At 46.1% G+C, this 14,140-nt stretch overlaps 1 protein-coding gene across 5 annotated transcripts in view; it reads right to left on the reverse strand.

Annotated features, from left to right (window-relative positions):
- Nucleotides 1–485: 485 nt before the first annotated feature.
- Sgk1 (serum/glucocorticoid regulated kinase 1) overlaps nucleotides 486–14,140 on the reverse strand; it is a 117,496-nt gene continuing 103,841 nt past the window's right edge. For 2 of the 5 annotated variants that reach the window (XM_006227723.2, XM_039109489.2), the window contains exons 4-14: nucleotides 5,566–5,641; nucleotides 5,105–5,180; nucleotides 4,830–4,934; nucleotides 4,647–4,730; nucleotides 4,404–4,535; nucleotides 4,021–4,133; nucleotides 3,619–3,742; nucleotides 3,044–3,139; nucleotides 2,339–2,494; nucleotides 2,146–2,235; nucleotides 486–1,736 (exon numbers count right to left, since the gene is read on the reverse strand). In XM_006227723.2, coding sequence (XP_006227785.1) covers nucleotides 1,569–1,736; nucleotides 2,146–2,235; nucleotides 2,339–2,494; nucleotides 3,044–3,139; nucleotides 3,619–3,742; nucleotides 4,021–4,133; nucleotides 4,404–4,535; nucleotides 4,647–4,730; nucleotides 4,830–4,934; nucleotides 5,105–5,180; nucleotides 5,566–5,641 — 1,220 coding nt within the window. In that variant the 3' untranslated portion in view covers nucleotides 486–1,568. Of the gene's footprint in view, nucleotides 1,737–2,145; nucleotides 2,236–2,338; nucleotides 2,495–3,043; nucleotides 3,140–3,618; nucleotides 3,743–4,020; nucleotides 4,134–4,403; nucleotides 4,536–4,646; nucleotides 4,731–4,829; nucleotides 4,935–5,104; nucleotides 5,181–5,565; nucleotides 5,642–5,790; nucleotides 5,927–6,441; nucleotides 6,666–8,164; nucleotides 8,327–14,140 lie in introns of those variants that run through there. The other 3 variants (NM_001193569.1, NM_001193568.1, NM_019232.3) reach the window with 3 other exon arrangements.

Here is a 14,140-nt window from a genome sequence, read left to right on the forward strand (position 1 = left end):
CCACTTCCTCATATTTGCTTAAAGAATTACCTGTCACTTGATAAGCCCAATGTGAGGACAAGCCGTCCACAGGACCTCACGAGACAGTCAAACACAGGGAACATGATGTGATATACAATGTATGACCTTATTGCATTGTTTGGATGGATTGATGACTGGCAGCACAAAATACTGGGGGTAAAGGTAGAATATGTTCTCAGTGCTGGAGGAGATGCAAGCCAGGCCTTCACGTGCTAGCAAAAGTCCTCCACCAGAAGTTATGAGGCCAGCCTTGGCAAACTACCACCTGCCTCCCACCCACCTCCGAGGGCCCTGAAGTAAGGAAGCCACCCAATCCGTAATCCCCCTGCCTCTCCCAAGTGACAGAGATGGAAAGTGTGTGCTACTATCCCGAGCTTACCGAAATTATCTTCAAACTGATCCATTATTTCCCCCGTCCTAAATCCAGTTTACCGAAACATAACAAAGTTAAACAAGTGACACAATTTGTGCAAATAGTTTTCAAGATTTTATTGCAAACCAAAATTGGTTTCACCGCACACAAAAAAAGTTGTGTGGTGAGTAGGGGGGAGTGTACATGTTATAACCATGTTAATTACAGGACATTAAAATGATGGTTTACAAATAAGCCTGTAAGTTTAAATATCTAGTGTTATAACCCAATGTACAGACTTTCTTTACACACAATAATCAGGAATGCAAAAGAAAATGAACAAAGGTTGGGGGGAACCATAAATAATGCCCATTTTGCAGGTGACATTTTAAACAATGAAACACCAACGGCTCTGACTGACAACTGGGGCATTGGTCCATAAAAACCCTTTCTAAAAATAGAAATATTTGTAGCAGCAATGCTTCCCTCAAGCATCTGGATGCTCGTCACTGCAAGACCGTTTCAATAGGTTTTAGTTATTATATCTTACAAAAAAAAAACAGTCTGCGCATAAATTTATCTTCCAAATGTGGAAGAAACAAACAATGTCCCACATTGTAGTGTCCTGCAAGTGTCACATTGATGCTTACAACAAAACTGTCTGTGATCAGGCATAGCACTCACACTAACTGCACACATGGGAAATACGCAAGGGTTGGGAAAAAAAACGAAACAAAAAACAAAACAAAAAAAAAAAAACAAACAAAAACTGGACACTCTGCGATAGGAAAAGCTTTGGAGCTAACACAATCTCAGAAAAGGCACATTGCAGAATATTCTTGATCACAGCTCAGACCTGCGGAGATCCCTCTTAGACCTGCATCTTCCTTCTCACTGAGACCAAGGTGCGTCTCAGGCGGCACTCTCAAGCTCCTTTAGAGCTAGCACCACGTTGGAAGGAAGAAAAGAAATGAAGACCTCACTAGCTCACTGAGAGGAGGATGTGCTCTTCGGAAAGCTTCCGGAAAGCTTCCGCGTCAAGCCGCGTGCAGCGCCCGGCAGGCGGGACTGCCAAGCTTCCTGGTGTGCAAATTTCTCTTCTAAGATGTTCTGTCAGCTGGTAACTCCACCAAAGGCTAACTAAAACACTTTAGAAAAACGCTGAGGAAATCCTTCGGAACCATCCTGGGAGCTTTCAGAGGAAGGAGTCCATAGGAGGGGCATAGGAGAAGCCAAGGAAGGCTTCCGCGGCTTCTTTCACACTGGCTGTGACAAGGATGCTGTCAGGGGATCGCCCGATGGAGCTGGGGACCGGCTCCTCAGTAAACTCGGGATCAAAGTGCCGAAGGTCACTGGGCCCGCTCTGTCAAAAGAAGGGGAAGTACACTCAGCATTAAAGAGGTCACAGGGCAAAGGGCAGGAGTCCTTAAGTCCTATACCCTCCACTATGAACTTAACTCTAAAGGTTCCAAAGTTTAGAAAGATATCGTTGATTACAAAGTTTCACTATGTATCCTAGGCTGGCCTCAAACTCCTTATCCTGTTTTAGTCCTGAGGTACAGATATTACAGATACATGTTACTAGGACTGGAAACGATAATAAATGCATTCATATTCACTGAACGAATTTGGGATAAAAACATACATAAAATAATTCTCCTCTGGGATGATGGGTCAATAGATAGATGGTAGCTGCTATTTGTTTCTCCAAATTCTGACAGAAAAGAAACCTTCTGGGTCTCACTATTCTTACACCAGAAACAGACACTTACCACATTTGGGTTAAATGGGGGCGTGATCTTCTTATTAATGAGATCATCCCAGTTAATCAAAGAGAAGAAAATATGACTCTTAATCTCCATCTGTTAAAAAGAAACAGATTCATTTAGATGCGGGAGAACTCTAATATAAGGTCATGAGGTCAAGGTTTCTTCCCCCAAGGTCCCGTGACAGCAGGACACTCACAAAGTCATCCTTGGCACCCAGCCTCTTGGTCCGGTCCTTCTGCAGGAGGCCCTCCAGCAGGTGCCTTGCTGAGTTGGTGATATTTGGTTTCAGCTGGAGAGGCTTGTTCAGAATATTGTCATACATCTCGGCTGTGTTCCGGCTGTAGAACGGAGGCTGGAAAAGGAAGGGAATTCCTTCAGATTCATGGGGGATCAAAAACTGCCTCAAATCCAGAGCTGAGCAGACACACAGCAGGGAAACTATGAAGGCATGAACTGTTCCCTTTGTCTCTTCTTCCCTTCTTCCTATCCTTCTCTTTTTCCCTCCTCAGTGCTTGCTAAGCTCGTATTAAGCTGGATTTGAGCTGGTCCCTTCCCTATTTTACTGTGTGTGTGTGTGTGTGTGTGTGTGTGTGTGTGTGTGTGTGTGTGTGTGTGTGTGTGTTGGGGCTAATAATACTGGAACAGGTTAAGTAAACTGTGCAGAAGAGTTGGGAATGTTGCTCAGTACAATTTCCAGGGCCTACCCTAAGATTCAAACAAGACTATTGAAAAAAAAAATCCAGAAGACTTTATAAAACTGTAAAATGTAAAATAATCAGTGTCTCCTTTATTAGCTTTTGATAAGGCTACTGATAAGGACAAGCCACAGTACCTAACCCTGCATGAGCAGATCCACAAAGGTTTTCTAAGTGTCACGGGCATGATTCTGTGTGTTACTCACCAGGCCATAGAGCATCTCATACAAGACAGCCCCGAGGCACCACCAGTCCACTGTCCGGTCGTACGGCTGCTTATGGAGAACCTCAGGAGCGAGATACTGAAATGACACGCATCAGAAGGAGAGGTTAGCTCTCAGAACCAAGCAGTCCTCACAGTGAGCATGTGCTTTGAAAAGACCAGAACCAGAGAACTTGCTCTGAGTGTGGGGAGTGTGGGGTGTGTGTGTGTGTGTGTGTGTGTGTGTGTGTGTATTTAGATTGCTTCTTAGTTAAAACCTCTGTACTTTTGGAGGTCTATTGGTCCCCTACGTGTATACTGATATATTTAGGGAGCAACTTGGTACCTAGTGGTACCACGAGGATGAATCTCTTATGTCATAAACAGCTAGTTGGGATAAACAGTAGCAGGAGGCCTTGGGAATACTCAGAGTGAACCAAACAAGTAGTATCTGACTTCACTGAGTTGTACTAAGGCATTGCTTGAGCGTTTATCCCTCTTTTTGAATTTAAAAGTGTTACTGCATGCGCACCTATCTCTTGGAAGGGTGTGGGTAGATGAGTCAGGAGGATGGCCTACCTCAGGCGTGCCACAGAAGGTGGACGTTGTCCCATTGTGCTCGATGTTCTCCTTGCAGAGCCCAAAGTCAGTGAGGACGATGTGTCCCTGTGAGTCTAGGAGAATATTCTCTGGTTTTAAGTCTCTGTGGGGGGAAAGGTGGTTACACAGGTTAATGTGACTTCATCACAAATCCTCCGTAAAGATTGCTAGGGGTATTAAGATTGTTAATCCACTCCCGTTCCATAGCCAATCACAGAAAGGAGCCTTTGTTAACATTGGGAGTCAAGACAACCCACAAGCTAAGGAAGCTTCAGAAGTAATCAAACCACACATATGCACATAATCACTCATTATTTTAGCCCCAGGGGCTCAAGCTGACCTCCCTCTTTCCCAGCAAGGCAATTCCAATCTTTGGCTCACCGATAAACGATGTTTAGGGAGTGCAGATAACCCAAGGCACTGGCTATTTCAGCTGCGTAGAAGCGAGCACGGGGTTCCAGGAAGCAGCGCTCCCTCTGGAGATGGTAGAACAGCTGCAAGAAACAAAGAAACCGAGGCTGAGTAAGTAGGGTCTTTTAATCAGGCCCTGACATAGAAGTCAGGAGGCAAAGCTTGTGGGAAGCAGCCTGAAATGATACTTCTTAACTATGAGTAAGTTGGTAAATTCATGGAAATGCTAATCCTCGTAATTTCTCTCCTTTGAGTATCTTACAAGCTCGTCTCAAACCCAACCAAGCAAGGCAAACAGGAGCACCTCCCCCTGGACCCCCCCCCCCCAATCAAGGTTTATATGATCAGCTTACCTCTCCGCCATTAATGTAGTCTAGGACGAAGTAGAGTTTGTCAGCAGTCTGGAAAGAGAAGTGAAGGCCCACCAGGAAAGGGTGCTTCACATTCTTCAACAGAACATTGCGCTCTGACATAATATGCTTCTCCTAGGAAGGAAGAGAAGAGATTCAGTGGGGCAAATTCAGATTTCAACAGGGTAGCAAACCACAGGGTAAAAAAAGTTCTTCACCAGGCCTGCCACCAGGTGTCACCCTTACCTCCTTCTTCTTCAAGATGGCTTTCTTCTGCAAAACTTTGACGGCATAGAATGCTTCTTCTGCCTTGTGCCTTGCTAGAAGAACCTGAAATGTCAACCAGGACAGTCATTTTTCCCATCCTCCTTGGGGAGAATATCAAAGTGAATGCATGCCTAGTTGCAAAGTTTTCAGGGTTGCACTTACCTTTCCAAAACTGCCTTTTCCGATCACTTTCAAGAAGTGGAAGTCAGAGGGTTTGGCGTGGGGATTTGAGGATGGACCCAGGTTGATTTGTTGAGAGGGACTTGGCTAGAAAACAAGGCGGTCATCCTTTAATACATAAGCTGCACACAGCCTTACTGTTAACACATAAAATACTTTATGAAATACGCCTTTCAAAGCCTCACAGTGACTCAGTACTTAAACATTTGACTGACCACTACATATAATTTCTCCTCCAGCAGACAAGATATACTTACAGGAGGTGAGGGGTTGGCGTTCATAAGTTCGGGCTCCTGAGGTTGGGAGATTTTCAAATAGGATTGAACTTCAGGGCTGGAGATTAAAGGGCTGTTTTAGAAACTTAATTCACCACCAGAGGGCACACATACATAAAAGTTCTATTTCTGACTCAACCGTTCGGTATTTAAACTGAAAACATCAGAATGAATTACTTCCAAAAACCCATAAGGAAAACAAACCAGTTAAATGCAAATTAAGGTTTGTTTGTTAAGGGGACATGGATTTTGGTTAAGCATTCTCAAGAATTAATCTTACTAATGTTTAAAATGTTTTAAATAAGCAAAATGCTCAATACCAGAAGAGATCTACCATGGAGGAAAGACTTCAGCTCCCCCACCCCCTCGCCACCGTGAACAAGTTTTAGCTGCTAGTAAATTTAAACGATTCTTTCAATTTTCCCCAATAACCCAAAACTTACTGTTTGCATGCATAGGAGTTGTTGGCAAGCTTCTGAATAAAATCGTTCAGGCCCATCCTTCTCTGTTTCATGAAAGCTGTAATTTAAAGAGAGAGAGAAAAGAAGGGGGTTAGGCAGTTCTGCAACGTCCGACGCCACACGCTAATCTGATCCTGAACCTTCAAAACCCCGGATCATTTCCACGGCGCCTCTCCTACACAAGTCTGGTGCTTTTCCAGCACTCACCGATGAGGATTGCTACCATTCCCCTCATTCTGGAGTAGGTGAGGGTACTTCGAGCAGCCTCGGTTTTGACGGTCATCGCCCCGATATTTGGAAAGTGTCCAAAGAGACTAAAGGAGCAGTGAGACCGGCTTAGCCAACAGTGAGCTCCGGCTCTGCGACCGACTTTATAAGCCCTGAGCCTCCAGGGGGCGGGGCAGGCGGGACCAGGAAGCCACTCGGGGCCCCGCCCACAACAAGGCCCCGCCCGCCGGCCCGCCCGGTCCCAGCCACCCAGCAAGCTGTAGACCGAGTTGCGGGAAGATGGGCGAGTTGCTGCCGTGTCCTGAGCGATTCGTGCCAGTCGCCCCAGGCAGAACCGAGGCTTCCACAGGCTGCGCGAGCAGGACCCTGCCGGGATGCACTCTGCCTCCGTCCGCCTGGGCCGGAGGAAGGAACCGGAGGGGTGGAGAGCCTCGGTGATTTTCCATTTCCTCTCCCGTGCTGCCCGAGTGGACACCGCAATGCACGGCTCACCGCTCACCTCTCCCCCCTCTCTCTCTCCTCCTCGGTGCCCTGTCCCCAGCCCAGCGCGCAGCCTCCAGGTTCCCCCGCTGTACTCCGCCCTGATCTCCGCGGACCCGGAGTCCGGGCGAGCCGGGCGGCAGCACTTACCCAGTCCGCTTAGCAGGACGGACTCGCTCCTTTTCTGCGCCTCCACTCGCTTTTTGTGGCGGGGCCGGAGCAGGGACTCGAGCCGAGCCCGAGCCAGCGCGCCCTGCATCTCGCCCATGGCCGCGAACCGAGGGGCGCTCAGCGGGCCACAGCGACCGGGCGAGCACTGACGTTTCCTTGAAGGAGCCGCCGTGACTCAGGCCGGCAAGATTTCCTGCCCCAGTCCCAAAACAAACAAATGGCCCTTGTGCACGGCCGAGTCGCTTCCGAAAACGCCTTTTTTGTGCTTTTGGCCAAAACCAAGCAAGACTGAAAAATCCCAGAACTTGGAAGAGGAGGAAGGAAGGCTAGAGCGGGGCGGGGGGGGGGGGGGGTCAGGAATGTGTAGGGGAGGGGGCGGAAATAAGTCTCTGCGCTACAAGAAAAAAAAAAGTACAATCTTCATTTCACTTTTTTTTCCAACTAATCTCCGAGAACATTCTGTCCTTTCCGCATAAATTTTGAGCCTTGCAAATTTTAATCCTAGCCATGCCAAGAACACGTGAGGAGGTGGCAAGTTAAGAGGGAGCAGGGGCTTTTCTCCGGGGCCGACCTGGAGTGACCCTTGCGCAGTCAATACCCTTGCCCTGATGCCTGCCCCTCTCTCAAAAGAAATCTGCAAGATTGCATTGCATTGTTTTAAACCTCGTCAGTTTTTCCTTTGGGCTACCTGATGGCTGATCCAGGTAGACTTAATTATATATTATTGCTTGGTTTTTTGCAAGTTCATATAACTGAAGCCCGTTAACTCTTTAGATATTAGTAAGAGACTCGTCTCAAAAAGCTGGTGACAGAGGGAAGTCGCAGGAGGCAGCCTGAGTTGGGCAGGAGTGAAATGTCTTGCAGTAACCCCGCCGCTGGGGGTTGCCTGTCGCTGCAGCTTCACCGCCAACGTGGGGACGCGCGCCAGCGCTGGCCAGGAAGCCTGGAGCACCGGGTCTGGGCCAGCGCCGGGAAGGCGGCTACTTGGGCCAGTACCTGGTGCTGGCAGTGCTGTCTGCGGTAACTGCCCTGCCATGACCCCTTGATGCGAAAGGCCTAGCATTTTAGAACTGACACACTACAAAATACCAGTTGTCGGGTTAGGGAAAGCATGCGAAGCGCTTTTCCCCTCGTCTTGGGCGAGTTTGTTTTGTAGCAGCGGCCACCTCCCATCACCTAACATGATCTCTAGGCTCAGCTGCTTCTTGATTTGCTCACTTTGGACAGCTAGAGACCAGGAGAGCGGGACTCACATCTCTGGAGACAAAATTTTGCTTAGTAGACATTCTTCCAAATGCATTTAGGGTGCCTGAAATTGGCACTCCAAACTAAAACAAGGTGTAGGCGATTCCAAATCATAGCAACCAGCCCATGCCTTTTCCGTGCTTGGATTCTGCATAAACTATGAATTTGTTATTGCCAGTGAGTGCTTCCAAACCATGTGGTACCAGTCGTTTATTTAGCCCAGTCCTGCCCTGCCCCCGCCACACCTGCCTGGTAACTTCCCCTCCAGAAAAACGTTTGTTTTGAAACACCAGTTCTCCACAAAGATGTTTGCTTATTTGTTTAAAACCATTAAATCAGGAAGCCTTCCAGAGACCCTCCCGAGGATCACCTAATAATGTTAGGCGCATCCTCATGCGTCTCCATGGCATCTTTGTCTTATCCACCCCATCCAAACTACAGAACTCAAAACACGAACCTTTCCAAGGGGATCTTAAGGCCTCCTCTCTCATTCTTCACAGTGCTGCAGAGGTGAAGGCTGGGGTTACTTTACCAAGGGAGGTCGCAGGAAGAGCTAGTTACAGAAAGAGTTAGCCTGGAGGCTATGTGCCTCTGACAGGACTGGAAGTAACAAAATGACAAGTCCAGTCAGAGGCTGCTTACTATTGCAGTTCTGTTCCGAGTCCCGCTTTATATCTAAAGGGAATTTACATACAGGAAGGGAGCAAGCTGCAAAGTTCAACACTGGGCTATTTATTCTTGCAACATCATCCAGAAAATTACAGTCATCAGCGTCCTAGGCTTATTTCACCAGCAAGACATACAAGAAATGTAACTTAACTGATTATCACCACAAATCAGTCCAGAAAAAAAATTTAAAACACATGCTCAGGGTCTGGTCTCCCAGGGAAGCTGGCATGCATTCCAAAAGGAACACGGAATTCAAGTCAGAGGCCTCCAAGTGCAATAAAGAGAAAGCTCAACCATATATTTGTGGTTGGAACAGAAAGGGACGGATTTGGATGTGCCGCTTCCTCTCCGTGCCCGGAATGGTCAGCGATTGGAGACGGATGGTCTGCTAACCTTATCATTTAACAGAGAGGGAATCAAGTTGTTGAGACTGGCTTTTCTTCCAACCGGACACCTGATGGGTGGAGCAGGCGCCCCCAGTTCTGTCCCAGCAACCTACTAAGACTTCCGAACAGGAAGGTGACACACAGCGGTGTAGGGAGGAGCGAGTTTGGAGGGATTGTGCGATGCTCCTGTTAACAGCACGGGCTTGTCGCTGCCCCTTGGCAGCTATTCAACCACTTGATCTAGTCTTCCTTCCTTGGTCCAGGTAGTCCTGCTACCGAGAGGTTATCGGCTGGCCACTTCCCAGAGCCTCCCTCCTGGGTAAGTCGAACTTGCCTGACTGACTCAGTGGAAGTGCAGGCTAGAGGGCGATCGAGTTCTCTGGGAGAACTCCAGAAGGTCGGATTGCCCTGGAGCTTTAATGTGTCCCAGGGCAAGGCCCTGCAGTTCTTCCCGCAGCCAGAAAGCGCAGAGCTTTGGTGGGAGGCTGGCTTAAAAACCAGCCCAAACTCTCAAGCCAGTGGCCTTACAAGTATGGGTCAGTATGGGTAAAATGACAACCAAGACTCCAATGGAACTGGTTTACCAAGATGTAAACAGAACATATCTGTTACTATTTTAGAAAACTGCCTTGTTCCTATTGCTACTGAAAACTGGACTATACAAACGCTGAAAGATGACGGTTTAAAATAACTTAATTCAAAGCTTCACAGAGGACGACTTTTCCATATACTGGAGGAACTGGTTTGAAATGCATTATCTAGATATTCTGGTACATCTCCTCTTGAGCTCCTTTTTACTCCCCAAGTCTTGACGACCTAGATATCTCATTGATAACAAGAAAACATCATCTGGTATTGCTCCAGAACACAGATGTGCAATTTATACTTGCCGGTGATGTAAGCAGTGAACTTTCCTTGGGGAATCCTCAAAACACACAGAAACACCAGAAAAATACAATTATTATATGAGAGAGAGAGGGGGGAGGGAGAGAGAGAGAGAGAGAGAGAGAGAGAGAGAGAGGCTGAATTGATGAGCTTTTGTTGCTAAGAGCATGTCTTTTTATTAAAATAGTAATCCCCCAAGGGAAATTGATGACAAACGAGTTGATTCATGACAGCTATTATGGACAAGTGGTGGCTAAGCATCTATTTCTGGAGCACGGCTTCTATCCTAATTATTACCATCCATATTTGTAACTGTCAAAAGTGACGTGCATAAAGATGAGCGATGCAGGAGAAAACAAGAGACGTATACATTATCCTTAATAATGTCATTAAGAGTTGTTAAAAACCACACAGCTGCAGCTTCATTTATTATAGAGCTCCCCCCTCCCCAAGAAATGATAACGCCAATGTTCCACAAACATTCTTTCCAGAAGTTTCTAATGTTAATTGGGGAGAGAGTGGAAGAAGCCAGGAGGCTCTCCTAACTTGGAAGAATGAGAAATCTTGGTAGCAACAGGCAGGTAGGAGTCTGTGACTCTGAAAGGTCAGCTTGACTTCATCTTTGGGAGGTAGCCAGGGCACTGGCTTAGCACCATGCAATGAGCAACCAATAAAAGGTTTATAAGATATCAACAACCTTACCAGCCAGAATACAGGGAGAACACATATTTGCCTTGTGTTTAACTCTTAGTTATCTGGAAAAAATATGTTTTGGAAAGTTTCTACCTGATCACAAAAAATAATACAATGGTCTGACAACTAGAAAAGGAAATTGGGGCACTCTTTGAATCAAAATTAAATACTGTGTCTGTGTATGACCTAGCATCAAGAGACCATGACCTCACAGGAAGCCATACATACAGTTTACGTGGCTGTATGGCTATGCACTTACTTACATAAAAGGCCCCTTACCATCGAATACAATCTAATTAATCTAAACAGTGAACGGGGTTGAGGAGCCAATGCTCTCTGCCGCCCCAGCTTTAGTTGCTCCAGGGTGAATCCACTAGTGAAGCTCCCATCCCAGGAAATCTCAAAACCTGGTCTTCACCATCAAGAACACAGAACCTGGTGTTTCTTTGCAGATCCATTAAGAAATGCTTAGGAAAATTAGAACCAAGATAGACAGTAAAGGGGCTCTTTTTCACCCCTCCCTATTTACAAAGTTCACAGAAAGAAATCACCTCTCGATTTCTGGCAGATCTGTCAAACTAGGGTGAAAGCTAAAAGCCTTACTTAGCTCATAGTCCAAGTCTCTCCTCAAATCTTATCATCCTGACCCTGTAATTGTTGGAGAAGCTAATGAAGTTGAGGTCAGCCCCAGGCCACAGTGTCCTACAAACCCTGCCCACAGATGGCAGAAAGGAAAAAAAGACAACATGATAGTAATATTGTATTGGAGGACTGGAGAGTTAATTGCTTGATGTCTTTTCCTGTACACTAACAGTCTTTCATTTTGAACATATTTTTTTAAAGACACACACACACACACACACACACACACACACACACAGAGAGAGAGAGAGAGAGAGAGAGAGAGAGAGAGAGAGAGAGAGAGAGAAGCTGTCTTCAGACACAGCAGAAGAGGGCATCAGATCTCATTACAGATGGTTGTGAACCACCATGTGGTTGCTGGGATTTGAACTCAGGACCTCTGGAAGAGCAGTCAGTGCTCTTACTTTTTATGCCCCTTGCACAAGCTTAAGAGTTACAGAGAGTACAGATGGTGGAAGAGTGCCTGGTCAAATACTTAACTCTGCTTGAGGCCTGCTCTCTGCAAGAATTTACACCCTAATCTTGTCATCTGTAGAGTGGGGCTACTGATATTTCCATCCAATCAATCATGAAAAATAATGAACAAGCAAGGAGACAAAGTGGCCCACACCTTTAGCCCAGCACTCTAGAAGCAGGCAGAGGCAGGTAAGTTCTGTTAAGACCAGCACAGCCTGGTCTGCAAATTGAGACCAACTCAGACAGCCAGAGCTACACAGAGAAACTCTGTTTCGAAAACAACAAAGGCCTCAAACAACACAAACCCAGTTAGTACACAATGATTAAACCATTTGCACAGCCCCCTCTGGGCCACAGATTGGCCTGGGTGGTAGGAATTCCAGGAAAAAGGGCTGAAAGATTGCTACCTTTGTTCCAGGGTCCCACCTACAATGCTCCCAAAGATGTCGCCTCTAGGAACTGAAAGCCAGGATAATTTACCAAGTGTCTGAAGTAAAGGCTGCCGCTGAGAGTCAAAGGCAGTGGAAAGGGAACTGTGGGAGGGAGGCTTTAATTGTTCACTGTTGAGATAGAATGAAGGCTGATATGAACCAGTAGAAGGAGGTGGGGTCTGGAAGGTCAAGGAAGGGCCGAGTGTTCTAAGAGCTTTTCTAGATCATTCTATTATTAGAAGACAGCGTGGCCTGGCTGCGCACAGGAGGCCATGCACACAAGGAGGCCATGTTCCGTAGTTTACTAAGTTGCCAAACACTTATCCAAAAGCTTTAAAGAAGTTCCAAACCTAGCTACTTTTTTGTTTTGTTTTGTTTTTTGGTTCTTTTTTTCGGAGCTGGGAATTGAACCCGGGCCTTGCGCTTCCTAGGCAAGCGCTCTACCACTGAGCTAAATCCCCAACCCCAAACCTAGCTACTTTTAAGACCTAGCTGTGCCCTGAAGTCACTAAAATAAGACCTGGGACATATTTGATGCTTGGAAATGTATACATTTCTTCTGCATTCTTCCCTTGCTTTTTAAACAGGGTCTCATGGAGCCCATACTGCTTTGAAATTAGTGTTAACCAAGGATAACGAACTTCTGATCCTTCTGCTTCTACTGCCCAAATTCTGAGATTACAGGCACGTACCCTCATGTCTGGCACTGGGGGGCAAAACACGTGTAATCTGGAGTTATGAAGACGAAATGAAGGGTTTGTCTATACAGGTGAGGAATTTAAAGAGACCACCTTCTCTGTTTTATTCAGGCCTCCAGCCCACAGCAGGTAGAACACTCCCAACTCAATCCACCCACACACAAGACCCCTCTGGAAAACACAATAAACCCAATCCTTTACCCATTTCCCTTAATTCAGTGAAGGTGATACCTACAATTAGCCATCAGAAATGAATCTGTTCTCAATCTAAAATGTACACAGAGCTCTTTAAACCATGCTTAATTCCCGAATTAAAGATAACAATGTAATGCCTTTACCTAACATGAAATATCCACTCTATGTACAACCAAAAATTCAGTAATACTCTTCCCCAAAAGAGATAGTCTTTACTCTTCCCGATATCCCATGTCTTAAATAAAATACAAAGTCAATATCTTAGGTTACATGGGAAGGTAATAATGAGGAATAAGAACATTTGATCAATATATCCACTGTATGTTCAGAGGTAATCTTAATAAAACATGGCGGTGAGGCTCTTTCTGTAACTGGTCATAGACGTGTAGTTGGTGTTTACGATCAATTTCATTACCTGCTTCTATCTCCCCCATTCCTCAGTAAACTCTACACTCTTTTGTTCTCTAAACTGGGAGAGTGAGACAGAGTTCATTACTGAAGGGTCTGAGCCTTTCGTATTTCCTCCTGGACTGGGTTTCTGTAATTTCCCATTAATTTTAATCAGGAAACAAAACATGGAAGTTCCAGAACTAAGATGTGCTTCCTTGCCTCCACTCAAGTACTCATCCAGTCTCCTCTTGTTGGGCCACATCAGTCACCCCATCAACATTGTAACCCCCTTCTTACCATGTTGACTTGGCCAACCATCTGTTTTAACTAGCAGTTTAATGGAAACATTTTAACTCCCAATTCAATGGAATTTTTTTTATTGTGTCTCTCTTTTTTTCTTTTGGTTCTTTTTTCCGGAGCTGGGGACCGAACCCAGGGCCTTGCACTTCCTAGGTAAGCGCTCTACCACTGAGCTAAGTCCCCAACCCCCTATTGTGTCTCTTAATAGAAACATTTTTCCCCTCTGGAACTAAGATATCTAGGCCAACAGGGCATGAATTTAGAGACGGGAAGTAAAACTTTTGTTAGTGAGTCATTAGGGATGTAATGGGTGTTATAATTTCCACTCAGAACCCTTCATCCTTGGGCTGGTAACCATGAACCCTAGCTATGGAGAACATATGGGAGAAAGCATACAGCGTATCTCTGTTCTATTCCTTTGAGAGAACACCATGGCCAAGGCAATTTATATGGTAAAGCACTGGTCTATATGGTAAAGGCTGGTCTACAGTTTCAGGAGGCCAGGCTATCATCATTTCAGTAGGAAGCAGGCAGGCAGGCAGGCATGACACTGAAACAGTAGCTGCAAGCTTTACAGTTTGGTCTACTGGGATCAGGTAGAAAGAGAAGGAAGGAGAGAGAGAGAGAGAGAGAGAGAGAGAGAGAGAGAGAGAGAGAGAGCAAGCACGAACTTGGGCCTGGCATGGGT

Source organism: Rattus norvegicus, chromosome 1, assembly GCF_036323735.1.
Source record: "Rattus norvegicus strain BN/NHsdMcwi chromosome 1, GRCr8, whole genome shotgun sequence".
Lineage (NCBI taxonomy): Eukaryota > Metazoa > Chordata > Mammalia > Rodentia > Muridae > Rattus > Rattus norvegicus.